The sequence below is a fragment of the Myxine glutinosa genome, chromosome 6 (genome assembly GCF_964187855.1).
Source record: "Myxine glutinosa chromosome 6, kmMyxGlut1.1, whole genome shotgun sequence".
Lineage (NCBI taxonomy): Eukaryota > Metazoa > Chordata > Myxini > Myxiniformes > Myxinidae > Myxine > Myxine glutinosa.
This window is the reverse complement of record NC_136266.1, coordinates 37,010,843-37,025,300: the sequence shown is the minus strand read 5'-3', so window position 1 is coordinate 37,025,300 and position 14,458 is coordinate 37,010,843. Positions and strand designations below refer to the sequence as shown.

Genomic DNA, 14,458 nt, shown 5'->3' with positions numbered 1-14,458 from the left:
GATATCAGTTTTTCAAGGATCAATTTATTTGCTTCGAAATGTCAAATGTGGTTTTTGTTTCTTTTAAAGGTCACATTAACAAAATCTAGAATAATTTCAACATAATTCCTATGAACTTTTGGTTCTAAGTCATCCTGAAAAGTAAGTTCACTCCCACAAAAAAAATATTCCATATTAAATGCCAAGTCTGTATATATATACAGTATACATATACATTAGTATATATAATTTAGTGCTAAAATTGTAATGAGCGAAAGCCGTGACGTCACCGCCATGTACGTCCTCCTTGACTGCGAAGCTCCGGAAGAGCCATCTTGCAGTGCGTCATTATAAATATGTTAATTCAGATACTGTCACAAGTGCATGAAAAACTCACAGTTACCGACCTGGTTTCGCCCTTATTGGGGCATCATCAGGGCAACGCAGCGAGCTTTTCATACACTTGTGACTCTGAAAACCTTCCAGTTATATGCCAGTAATTACGCAAATACACACCGTTAGTGGAGAATAGCCAGTAAGGTGTCCCATACAGCCACTGCTGTAACTAACCTATAATGATGCTAACCCATAACTATACTAACTATATGCTGTAACTATACTAACCCTAACCCAACCGTATCCAGGTCGACTCTATATAGTGGGTGGATACCAGAGGTACCGTGTGGCAGGCGGTGCTTATCGCTCTCAGTAAGGTACAGCAATGGTTGTATGGGACACCTTACTGGCGGTTCTCCACTCACGGTATGGAGTCGCATAATTACTGATAAGTGTGTGTGTGTGTGTGTGTGTGTGTGTGTGTGTGTGTGTGTGTGTGTGTGTGTGTGTGTGTGTGATTTTCTGCGTTCGATGTCAGGGAAGTACGAACAGCTGATTTGACTCAATACAAAGTACGGTATTTACAATGCACGGACTTATTACACGCCAGGAATAGTACCGGGAAAGGAAACATAACACGAGATTGGACCATCCTGCATTTTCGGAAGTTTGTTCACAACCTCAAAGGAAAGGAGGCCGTTAAACTTCTCACGAAGGTTGTTCGACCCTCCAAAAACACCGTCTGATGAGTACAAGCAGGTTCTCCTGCACTTCATGACTCCACACACCCAGAAAGCAGTAACTCTCAATGTCATGCAAAGTATTGAATAAAACACCTCCTCCAGTGTTTCACTTGGTCGATTATATTGTTTAAAACTTGCCAAAACACCATCAAGGCTTGCTTGATAATCCTCTACTTTCTTGTTAAATTGTTACGAATACGCCATAACCAACGATATATCATTTGACTTTCAGGTTTTTGGTTGAGAGCTAAAGGTCGTGATATGAATGTTTTAATTAATAACTAGATTGATGTTGTAACATAACTGAAAATGATTAATCACTTTAATAGCATCTTAAAAGGAAAATAACTCCATGGAAACAGCTGCGAACAAGAACGGCACTCGGCAGAGCACATACCTCCGCCAGGCTGAACAGTGTACGTTTAATATCCCACAGATACATAACCCAAACAACTCTGGAGCTGGAACTGAACCAAAAGCTAATTGGCTTGTTCTACCTACCTAACTCATCCACCACGTTTTGCCATAACTCGTTCACAACCTTTTGAAATATCTTGCTGTGTATGTATGTATATATATATATATATATATATATATATATATATATATATATATATATATATATATATAGTTTTTGGTCCTATCTCTGAATGGTGAAGAATGAATTAGAGCATTAAAAATTCTCGTATCCGGATTCGGATCTTCGTCAAAATCGAATCGATTTGTCTTTGTTACACATCCAACATGTCCATCAAGTTTCGTCCAAATCCGTCCATAACTTTTTGAGATATCCTGCTCACAGACAAACAAACATAGACAGGGGTGAAAACATAACCTCCGTCCACCTTCGATGGCGGAGGTAATAAATCACGTAATATCATAATTTGGTCAGGAGTATCATAAAGATGTCTCAGAAGTTCTACGAACGAGAAACTCACTTATATAGTCTAATATGACGGGGGTTTTTTTTTTCAATATTTCACCATATTCAAGTATGTATGTATGATTCGATATAATTTTTCAAAATAAATATATCCACTTATTTAATAAATGCTGAGAAAAAAAGAAAACATTGTTGTTGGATTATCGTCCTGAGTATCTCGTTCATATAACTTTGTGAACGCCTCTTGTATCTTGTTATTGTAATATTATATATGTTTGTATACATGACACCAAGTGTACATAATTATGTACAAGATGATGAATGAGATGTTTATGCGTCTGAAACATGATAACAAATCCCTGTACGACTTATTTTACTATTCTAATTTGTATTATGGATGTATTCTTTTGGAAAGAAAAACTTTTCCTCAAACTTCGCGCATTAATATAAATCAGAAATATTGTAGGAAAGCTCGTGTATGCACGATATTGATGCACGATATTGATGCACTTGTGCATTAATCGAGTGTCATTGCGTATATTTGCACCCACACCATTAAAGCTCCCTGCATTGTACACCAAAGTGAAAGAAAGATGATCTTTTAATGTTAGAAAAGTAAATAAATCTGTCGTCAGTCCGAACAGACCGTATATAGAGGTGTGCATTTCAAGTGCAGAGACGTATTCGTAATGGGGACGTGTCCGTAAAAAAAGAGATGTGAACGGAGAGAGAGGCAATCTGTGTACAGACGTGCTCATGGAAAGAGGAAGAGAGAGAGAGAGAGCCAGAGAGAGTGGGACAGAGAGCGACAGAGAGTGAGGGGGAGAGAGCGAGATAGTGAGAGAGAGAGAGAGAGAGAGAGAGAGAGAGAGAGAGAGAGCATGAGAGAGAGGGAGAGCATGAGAGAGAGAGAGGGAGAGAGAGAGAGAGAGAGAGAGAGAGAGAGAGAGAGAGAGAGAGAGAGAAAGAGAGAGAGAGAGAGAGAGCATGAGAGAGAGGGAGAGCATGAGAGAGAGAGAGAGGGGGAGAGAGAAAGGCAGTGAGAGAGAGGGAGATAGAGGGAGATAGAGAGAGAGGAAGAGAGAGGGAGAGAGAGAGAGAGGGAGAAAGAAGGAGAAAGAGAGAGACATATCCCGACATGGAGGCAAGTGCAGGATATAGACCAGAGATGTGTGATCCCTGCAGATAGACGTGTCCGGACAGACACTCGTGGTAATTCCTCGGCATTTTAAAAGGAAAGAAACCGTGAATATTCACCTCCAAATCCCCCAGTAAGCCAGCGGTTCTCATCCAAATCCACGGTCGCGGAAGCCCGCCGAGCGGGGCTGGACCATAAACCGAACGCTGTTCGTGGGTGGCACGGCCACGGTTCGCCCGCCTCGTGGTTACCCACAGAGCTCTCCACTCACTGTGTGTGGCTGCACACTCACCCTGAGAACGAGCTTGGGTTTCCTTCACACGATGACCCATCAACCAAGTGTCACTGCACTCGTAATAATTATAATGAACTGTGTAACTTGTTGCTTCCACTCTAAATAATACCGATAACAAGGACAACATAAAATATACAAAACAATCTTCAAATTACCGCATGATAATACAGAAACAGTGAAAAAAAAAAATCCGTTAATTTCCATTATGTCAGGCCAAGGACTTACTGATCAACCTTTAAATAATACAAGCTGGAAGGAGGCGAGCGATACACTGTCAGCGGTCCAGAAAAAGAGATCCACGCTCTGTACTGGGTCCAGGTGTCAGGTCCTCAAGATCTGTGGTTACTGCAAACTGCATCCCTCCCTGGTGGTGTGGACCAAGGCCTGCGAGTCCGTACAGGTCTCACGACTCAGTGACCGACTGTGCGGATCTTGCAGGTGAGATCGCCACCATCACGCATGGGTCTCGTTACGTGGGTCCACCAATGATGTAACCCTCGAAATGTGTTCAACTGTAATCTGTAAATATAAGACAAAATAAATCAATACCAATGGCATCATCAAATTTGATCAGATTATTATTATTTGGTGCATGCGGAGTATTTGGACCTTCACATCGCAACGTCGGAAAACAACAACAACAACAACAATCGTTAAATGTTTACAACTCAGAAATCCGTCGTGAAAACAATGGATGGCAGAATGATGACAACAACCGAAAACGATACGCTTTCTACACCTTCCTGCACAGTACGTGTGGATGGACAAGCCATGTCAGCAGACATATTAACGTGCTGCATACATTGTGTCATGAAGTACAGTACTTCCATGTTTAATAATATGTAGGCCTACGCCTCGGCTACGTGAAGACTAAAATATCTAACGTGAGGATGACATGTAAAAGCCACACTTACTCCATCCACGTGATTCTTTAAAAACGCTTGTAGTGATTAAAGTTTGTGTTTTAACTAAAATGTGAAAGGAAGATTCAACAACAACTCGTGTAATCTTGATGTTGATTTAAAATGATGGTTCGCCATAGCGTGCAATATTTTGGCGGGAATAACGCCGATTGCAATGATGTGAGCACGGTATTGATCCTCATGATGTATATCATCGGCGGGGAAGTCCAAACCTTGGGATGAGGGTTACACGTAGGGGGGGGGGGGGTCAGGGGGGAGTAGACTAGACCGTCGGTGCAATGTCAGCCCTCTGCGCCACATGGTCGGCGCCGTGATAACAGCTTGTTGCATCCCTCATGGGCGGAGTGAGCGCGGCTCTAAAGGGACCACCGTGGCATTCCGGCTCCAGCTCCACGCCGAAGGCGTGTCGGAAATGACTGTAAAGCCTTCAGAAGGGAAGGGACGCCACCGATCGGTGTGTAGGGGTGGGGTGCGGGGGTTCTGTGGGGGGGGGGGGTTTCCCTAAAGGGGTCGAGCATTGGACACAAACATTACAGTGAAGACCGCACGAGAGGTTGACCAAGAGCGAGCCGTTGGAAATCGCAGCCCGTCGCCTTTACTCTCCTCCGAAGTTGAACATCCACGGAAGGATTAGAGTAAACAGGCCGTGACCCCATCCTCTATCTCTTCCTGACGTCAGCATAGAGCTGTCAAGCCGCCAGCCCGTGGACAGCAATCCTCCATGTAGCAACAACCGTAAACGCCAGACCTATCCAATATGACGACCGAAGTTCAGCAACAGGCCCCTCCGGGCAGAGCCGCCACGGTCGTTGCTCAGAGGAGTCCTCAGCAGGCGACGGGTAACGGAACTTCAGGTCAAGGTATCCCAAGCTCTCAGAGCGTAGTTCAAACCACCTCTTCCAAAAGTAAAAAGAGCACCGCGGGTCTTCGTAGACCAGAGAAACCTCCATACTCCTATATCGCCCTCATAGTCATGGCCATTCAAAGTTCGCCCGGAAAGCGCCTGACTCTCAGTGAGATTTACCAATTCCTCCAGAGCCGCTTTCCCTTCTTCCGTGGAACTTACCAGGGATGGAAGAACTCAGTACGTCATAACTTGTCTCTGAATGAGTGCTTCATCAAACTGCCCAAGGGTCTTGGGAAGCCAGGCAAAGGACATTACTGGACCATCGACCCAGCGAGCGAGTTCATGTTCGAGGAGGGCTCGTTCCGGAGGAGACCCCGTGGATTCAGAAGGAAGTGTCAGGCGCTCAAGCCCGTGTACGGTCTTGTCAACGGCTTCGGTTTGAACCATTCCGTAGTTCCTCAGACATTGGATTTCCAGAGCCAGGTTGCCAATGGTTTTCCATATGCCGGTGGTTCGTTGGGTCTAGAGGGAGCCGGTTACGGCTTTATGAGTTCGGGATTGGACCCTATATTTCACGGATCTCATCAGGGTAACTCGCCTGTGTTTGGAGGAGGTTGCCAGGTCGGACAGAATCTGGATTACTCGCAGCATGGCTGTTTGTCGCCTGCAAGCGCACCGGGCCAAGAGACCCAAGGTCTGTACCCAGTGTCCAGCCCCGGTCCATGGTTACAGCAAACACTGTCTCCGGGGTGCGGACAAACGCCTGCGAGTCAATACAGCTCAGGACTCGAACAGTCATTTATGAGCCACGATTCTGCAGATCTTGCAGGTGAGTTTGCAAGAGGTTGCCAACATGGGTCTAGTTCCATGGGTTTACTAATACACATGTGGGAATCCGGTGCAAGATAAAATATTTATGAGTTTAGTAAGTGGAGCCATGGTGACTATCGAAAGGGATTCAAACTCCCCAAATCCCTACCCCATGCACTTTCTTACTAATAATCCAACAGTATGACTTTCATTGCAGACATATGTGTTGGCACAACAACAGTAGTCCAATACGAGGTAGTAGCACTCTAGAAACGTGACAACTTCAAACACAACCTCTCCAAACCCTTCACATACTGTACTGTCATCTTAATTCATTATTTTATTGTATACTTTATACAACTCATCAAAATGGAAGGTAACCACAATTGCACTAACTCGTTTTGATAACTATCCCCTGCCAGTAATTATCTGATCTCATGATCTATACCGTTGAGGGCTCCTCATCATTCACAGGGTTATCTTTGCAGTCATATAGACCAGGAATGGTCCAGTAAAGCAAGGCAGAATTCCATATCTATGTAGATATTGATATATCGATGCAGGAATTTTAGAAGGCAAAAGCGGCTCAACGGGTTTTACTCTTTTAACATGATTAATTTGCATCTACATATAAGTGCACACAAAATGGGATAGCCAGCTTAACAGGGACAGCATGCTCCACAATGTAGCATCCTCTTAAATACTAGCACTGCACCAGAGTGGCAACTTGAGCCAAATTCCATTACTAATCAAACAAAACCAGAAAGTTCAGAGGCGAACACTCTACGGATAACTCAGCTTTCCTACCGATTATTCCCAACCGAGATATCCGACCGATCATTCCCAAAAGAGGTATCCTACCGATTATTATCTCCGCCACCAAAGGTGGATGGAGGTTATCTTTTCACCCCCTGTCTGTCTGTCTGTCTGTCTGTCCGTTTGTGAACAAAATATCTCAAAGAGTTGGGGACGGATTCAGACGAAATTCGGCAGAAATGTAGCGTATGTGACATTGGTGAAGATCCGGCTACCAGAATTTTGGTGAAGATTTTGGTGAAGATCCGGATTCCGGTCTGGCTACTAGAATTTTAAAGTGATTCTTCACCATTGGGAGATCGGGTCAAAAACTATACATTGCGGGATATCTCAAAAAGTTATGGATGGATTTGGACGAACCTTGGTGGACCGGTTGGGTGTGTGCCAAGGAATAATCGATTAAATTTTGGTGAAGAAAGTTTGTACATTATATAAATTCTGTATTGTGATTTTCTGGTCTACTCTGATACAAAACGGAAACTGTTCACCAGGCGGAGGTATGCTCTCTACTGAGTGCCGTTCTAGTTCCAATTGAGCTATCCTGTTGATCATTCTCAACATGGTTATCCTGCCGATTATTACCCTGCGCTCGCGAAGCGAAAAGCGGGGTTAAGCATTCAGTTACGTACGTACGTGTGCCGTACGTGTCTGCATTTTAAAAATTCATTTTCTCGGCAACCGTTGGTCCGATTGACATGAAATTTTCACCATAGGAGCGCCTCCTCCTGTAGAATATTTTAATGGTTATTATGACGTCATAGGCCACGTGATGCAGGTGCCATCTTGGAAAAACGTTACACCTCTATATCTCCCAAACCGCTCAACGGAAGAAATTCAAACAAGGCTCATTGCCAAGTACTCACCATGGGGAACAAGATATGTTGATGGTGATGTCATCGGCGCCTTAATTAGGATGTCACAAGTACAACGCTTGATCTGATCAGTATGAATAAAACTAAAATTCCTCTGCATCTGTTTGACCGTTGGACACGAATTTTTCAGAATATGTGCAGCTCCTCCTGTAGAATGTTTTAATGATAATTATAACGTCATAGGTCACGTGGTACAGACGCCATCTTGGAAAAAATCTTAAAAAGTTGCACCTCTATATCTCTGAAATTGCTGCATGGAAAAAATTGAAACACGGCTCATGGTAAAGAACTCCATATGGGGGAATAGGTGTTAACGATGACGTCATTGGGGCCATAATTATGACGTCATAATTCGACAGGGACAACGCTTAGTCTGATCAGTTTGAAATGTATTTGGCGTGATTTATGCAACAATTATATTAGAGAATATAAATTTATGACGTCATCGCTCACGTGGTCTAGCAGCCATATTGGATCAAACAACAAAAATGTTCAAAAACAGAAGAGTTGTCTCACAACAAGTTGGCTGCGCAGGGTAAGTATTCTATGAATACCATCTTGTTCCCAACAGAGTTTCCTGTCGATCATTCTCAACATGGTTTTCCTGCCGATTATTCCCAACAGAGCTATCTTATCGATTATTCCCAACAGAGGTATCCTACCGATTATTCCAACTGAACTATCCTGCCGATTATTCCCAACAGAGCTATCCTGTTGATTATTCCCAACAGAGCTATCTTATCGATTATTCTCAACAAGGTTATCCTGCTGAACCTACCGATTATTCCAACTGAGCTATCTTGCCGATTATTCCTAACAAGGCTATTCTGCCGATTATTCCCAACAGAGCTATCCTGTCGATCATTCTCAACATGGTTATCCTGCCGATTATTCCCAACAGAGCTATCTTATCGATTAGTCCCAACAGAGGTATCCTACCGATTATTCCAACTGAGCTATCCTGCCGATTATTCCCAACAAAGCTATCTTATCGATTATTCCCATCAGAGCTAACTTATCGATTATTCCCAACAGAGGTATCCTGCCGATTATTCCCAACAAAGCTATCTTATCGATTATTCCCAACAAAGCTATCTTATCGATTATTCCCATCAGAGCTATCCTGTTGATTATTCCCAACAAGGCTATCCTGCCGATTATTCCCAACAGAGCTGTCTTATCGATTATTCTCAACAAGGTTATCCTGCCGAACCTACCGATTATTCCCATCAGAGCTATCCTGTTGATTATTCCCAACAAGGCTATCCTGTCGATTATTCCCAATAGAGCTGTCTTATCGATTATTCTCAACAAGGTTATCCTGCTGAACCTACCGATTATTCCAACAGAGCTATCCTGCCGATTATTCTCAACAAGGCTATCCTGCCGAACCTACCGATTATTCCCAACTGAGCTATCCTGCCGATTATTCTCAACAAGGCTATCCTGCCGAACCTACCGATTATTCCCAACAGAGCTATCCTGTGGATTATTCTCAACAAGGCTATCCTGCCGAACCTACCGATTATTCCCAACAGAGCTATCCTGCCGATTATTCTCAACAGAGCTATCCTGCCGATTATTCTCAACAGAGCTATCCTGTCGATTATGCTCAACAGAGCTATCCTGTCGATTATTCCAACAGAGCTATCCTGTCGATTATTCTCAAAAAGGTTATCCTGCCGAACCTACCGATTATTCCCAACAGAGCTATCCTGTGGATTATTCTCAACAAGGCTATCCTGCCGATTATTCTCAACAGAGCTATCCTGTCGATTATGCTCAACAGAGCTATCCTGTCGATAATTCCAACAGAGCTATCCTGTCGATTATTCTCAAAAAGGTTATCCTGCCGAACCTACCGATTATTCCCAACAGAGCTATCTTGTGGATTATTCTCAACAAGGCTATCCTGTCGATTATGCTCAACAGAGCTATCCTGCCGATTATTCTCAACAGAGCTATCCTGCCGATTATTCTCAACAGAGCTATCCTGTCGATTATGCTCAACAGAGCTATCCTGTCGATTATTCTCAACAGAGCTATCCTGCCGATTATTCTCAACAGAGCTATCCTGTCGATTATTCTCAACAGAGCTATCCTGCCGATTATTCTCAACAGAGCTATCCTGCCGATTATTCTCAACAGAGCTATCCTGTCGATTATGCTCAACAAGGCTATCCTGTCGATTATTCTCAACAGAGCTATCCTGCCGATTATTCTCAACAGAGCTATCCTGTCGATTATTCTCAAAAAGGTTATCCTGCCGAACCTACCGATTATTCCCAACAGAGCTATCCTGTGGATTATTCTCAACAAGGCTATCCTGCCGATTATTCTCAACAGAGCTATCCTGTCGATTATGCTCAACAGAGCTATCCTGTCGATTATTCCAACAGAGCTATCCTGTCGATTATTCCAACAGAGCTATCCTGTCGATTATTCTCAACAGAGCTATCCTGTCGATTATTCTCAACAGAGCTATCCTGTCGATTATTCTCAACAGAGCTATCCTGTCGATTATGCTCAACAGAGCTATCATGTCGATTATTCCAACAGAGCTATCCTGTCGATTATTCTCAAAAAGGTTATCCTGCCGAACCTACAGATTATTCCCAACAGAGCTATCCTGTGGATTATTCTCAACAAGGCTATCCTGCCGAACCTACCGATTATTCCCAACAGAGCTATCCTGTGGATTATTCTCAACAAGGCTATCCTGCCGAACCTACCGATTATTCCCAACAGAGCTATCCTGTGGATTATTCTCAACAAGGCTATCCTGTCGATTATTCCCAACAGAGCTATCCTGTCGATTATGCTCAACAGAGCTATCCTGTCGATTATTCCCAACAGAGCTATCCTGTCGATTATTCCAACAGAGCTATCCTGTCGATTATTCTCAAAAAGGTTATCCTGCCGAACCTACCGATTATTCCCAACAGAGCTATCATGTCGATTATTCCCAACAGAGCTATCCTGCCGATTATTCCCAACAGAGCTATCCTGCCGATTATTCCCAACAGAGCTATCCTGCCAATTATTCTCAACAGAGCTATCCTGCTGATTATTCCAACTGAGCTATCCTGCTGATTATCCTAACTGAGCTATCTTATCGATTATTCCAACAGAGCTATACTGCCGATTATTCTCAACAGAGCTATCCTGCTGATTATTCCCAACAGAGCTATCTTATCGATTATTCCCAACAGAGCTATCTTATCGATTATTCCAACAGAGCTATCCTGCCGATTATTCCCAACAGAGCTATCTTATCGATTATTCCCAACAGAGCTATCTTATCGATAATTATTCCAACAGAGCTATCCTGCCGATTATTCTCAACAGAGCTATCCTGCTGATTATTCCCAACAGAGCTATCTTATCGATTATTCCAACAGAGCTATCCCATTGATTATTCCCAACAGAGCTATACTGCCGATTATTCCAACTGAGCTATCCTGCTGATTATCCTAACTGAGCTATCCTGTTTACCCTACCAACTGCAATGCTGTCCTGCCTAGATGGTCTAATAATAAATAAGACCACCGGCGACTTCGTCAACGGAGGCATAAAAACCTGTACTAGGTGAGGCTCTTCACAAAGCGTTGCTATTGGCGAAGCAGTTACCTGGCAAGGGTTACACTGGGTGGTTTGCCATTGCCTCCCAGCATTGTTTGCCCCAATGCGTTATCCTCCTCCAATTATATTCATTTGCAATTAGTCACTGGCTTTGACACCAATACAAATTTTTATTATGGTTCCTAGACCTCAGAAAGCTACATATATGGAACAAACAGTTTCAATTGGAGCAACTCGTCGCCATTAGAGTAATTAAATTGCATCAGATGTGGAAACAAATGTGAATTGTTGCTCCCAGCTTGCCGGGTCGATGACTGAATACGCCATTTGCGTTTTTGCCACCGAAATCGCTAACCCGTTTAGATAGCGTACAGACGCGGACATCTTGCTACTCCTTTTAAATGCTGAGCTCAAGCAAGGGAGCAGCAAGTACCATAAAAAAAAATACAAGTCTTTGGTATGACTCGGTCAGGGTTTAAACCCGACTGCCCGGTCCGAGAGCGGACGTTCTTCATCATAACGATGAATGATCTTTTTACAGCTATTATTAATGATCGGGTTATTGGGTACACACAGCACTTTTCTTTTCTGATCGTACGTTTCTATCCTCGCAACACATGCTTCGTATTTACGGTGACGACCTTGTTGTTAACGTCGGCCCACGTGGATCAATAACCACAACCAATCCCCCAAATTAAATAAACGACGCGGGTAGTTATTTTGAAATTTGTACAACGTCAGGGTGATGGAGAAAATGAGTCAAAGATGAATAACGAACAACCACGACTTGTTTGTCCACCATTTTGTGCAGTCACGAGCCTTTTGCATCCTGCACGTGTGACCTTTGTACATACGAGGGAGGGGGGTAGGGGGGACACGCTGACCCGACGCCCACGATGCGAGGCAACCAACCAATCAGCGAGGCGTATTTCGTAAACCGTAATAAATTAAATCGATTAAATAAGATGGCCGAGCGGTCGGGATGCGCGTTATGCGCATTCTCCAGGTGCACCTTTCCCAAAAGCGTTCATCGTCTCCTTGGATAATTTCCCCGAGGCGTCGGTAACCGTTTACATTGTCACGGGGCTTCATCCCCGTCGAGCACGTCGCCACATCTGGCACGAGTTGACGAAGGAATCACATTTATCAGCAGATAGCGGCGCCTTTTGCTCAAGGGGACGCGTCACGTCGACCGATAAGGGCGTCGGCCGACGGCGTGCTCGTAGGTCTTGCACTAACCCCCACACATCACACATCGCATCGATATTGCTTTTGTCAGAGCAGACAGAAAGTCTTACACGACTCAAGTGCTTGATCTAATCGCTCTTCTGTTTGACAGCTGTGGGAATGCCTCGCTACCACGAGCCAACGTCGGCCTACGTGGACCGCAAAGAATTAGTGTTCGGCTTGAACGGCAACGTGTCTGGGGGAAGCCTACATGGTCACCCTGGAGCGGGAACTTATTACCAACCCCAGATCCCCCACCACCTCCACCATCGCCACCACCTTCAACACCATCAGCAGCAGCAGCAGCAGGACCCAGAGCAAATGTGTCAAGACGTGAAACCCTTCCTCGTGTAACAAAGGCGGTGCTAGTCTCGTCTGAAGGTGCAAGGACAAGGCTCTGACAGAGGGCGAGGCCTATTGCGTGAACTTTGTGACGCACGTGGAGACGCCATTTTGTGCGGTTCTCGCCTCTGGGGTGGAATCGCGTGACTACAAGCGGCCTCGCGCGTCACACCTGTCCTTTGGGGATTTAGAGATGGCAAGTTCCCCAGGGCGAGATGTGAAGGGGCTCCTGCACTTCAGAGCGAATTCATCCCTTGGATCTACAACACGTAAAACAATTGTACTTTTTTTCCCCCCATGAGCCAAGGAACACGCAGAGGCACAATTGAATCGGTTAGAATGCACTACGGGACTATACATCCTATCTATACATTATACAGCACTGATAAGGTGATATAGTGATAAATGTCGTTTTATAAAAAGAGCTACGCGATGGACATTTTTTTTTAAAGGTTGCTCACAGTTTATATGAATATATATATATATATATATATATATATATATATATATATATATATATATATGTAAAGTTGCAATTGTTCTTATTGGAGACCACATTAAAATAAACAAACTTTATGCAACACTACACCAAAGACGTAAAAAGGCGCAAACTACAGCGAAAGGTACAATTGGTCCAGTGTTTAATGGAGGACACCATTAAAGTGTATACCTTAACCCTTGGCTCTGTGAATATTTCGCAGGAGAAACAAAGAATCCGGTTTGATGATATTTTATATATGCGGTCCATCACTTAAGTGGACGTTCTTTAGGTTTACCCTTATATATGAGGATCGAGGTGTGGCAAAAAAGGCTTTCCGAATGAGATACGACACGCACGGAGTTAAAGCCATAGTCATCCCCCCCCCCCCCCCCCCCCAATATATAGATAGGTATGTGTAGGAGCTGGCACAATGGCCGAGAGGTATGCACACACACCTCGAAGCTGGCTAGCCTGAGTTAGAATCTGGGTCCAGCTTAGAACTGTCATCCTGCTGTTCCACAGGCAGCGAGGGTGATTCATCAATGGGTGGGAGGTCCCTCGGATTGATGTTAACCTGGCCGTCCCGTCTGCTGGCGTTAAAAATCCCGTAAAAAAATTTTTTTTTTAAATTAGTTGGTGGACGTTAAAAATCCCACAGTGAACTTCGCAAAGAGTAGGCGAACTGTCGCTGGCATCATGAACAAATTCCAAAACTCCAACCTCAACTACTTAGTCGAACGTCAGGTCTGGCCAGCAGATTCGTGAAAGACTTGGGCCAAAAACGTCCTCCGGCCAACCCCACAAGAACGTGCAAATAATTGTGGCAGTTAAAGAAGAAGAATAACATATTGGGATGTCTAATTAGTGAGCTGGTAGAGTAGCTTAGAGATATGCCTCCTTGCCTCTGAACTGTCGAGCCTGGGTTTGAATCTCGGGCCTACTATGAACTGTCACCCTGGTGTTTCCAATGCAGGACGAGGAATCAACGTTCCGGTTTGATGATACTTTAATGGTGTCCATCACCCTCGGAATGGGGTTAACCCGTCCATGAGCACTCACTGTTCAAGTTAATGGATGTACAATACCCCACATTGCTTTTCTTGAGAAATAGGCGAGTTATCACCACCACCCCGAACAATCTCATTCTGAGAACATTTTGATGTACGGAGTGTGTATATATATAT

The 14,458-nt window shown here is 44.1% G+C and overlaps 1 protein-coding gene across 1 annotated transcript; it reads left to right on the top strand.

The window, feature by feature from the left end:
- Positions 1–4,825: 4,825 nt before the first annotated feature.
- LOC137429166 (forkhead box protein F1-A-like) lies at positions 4,826–13,462 on the top strand. The gene is made up of 2 exons (XM_068119169.2): positions 4,826–5,973; positions 12,564–13,462. The coding sequence occupies exons 1-2, from the start codon at positions 5,055–5,057 to the stop codon at positions 12,803–12,805; spliced, it is 1,161 nt and encodes a 386-aa protein (XP_067975270.2). The 5' UTR covers positions 4,826–5,054; the 3' UTR covers positions 12,806–13,462.
- Positions 13,463–14,458: the final 996 nt, after the last annotated feature.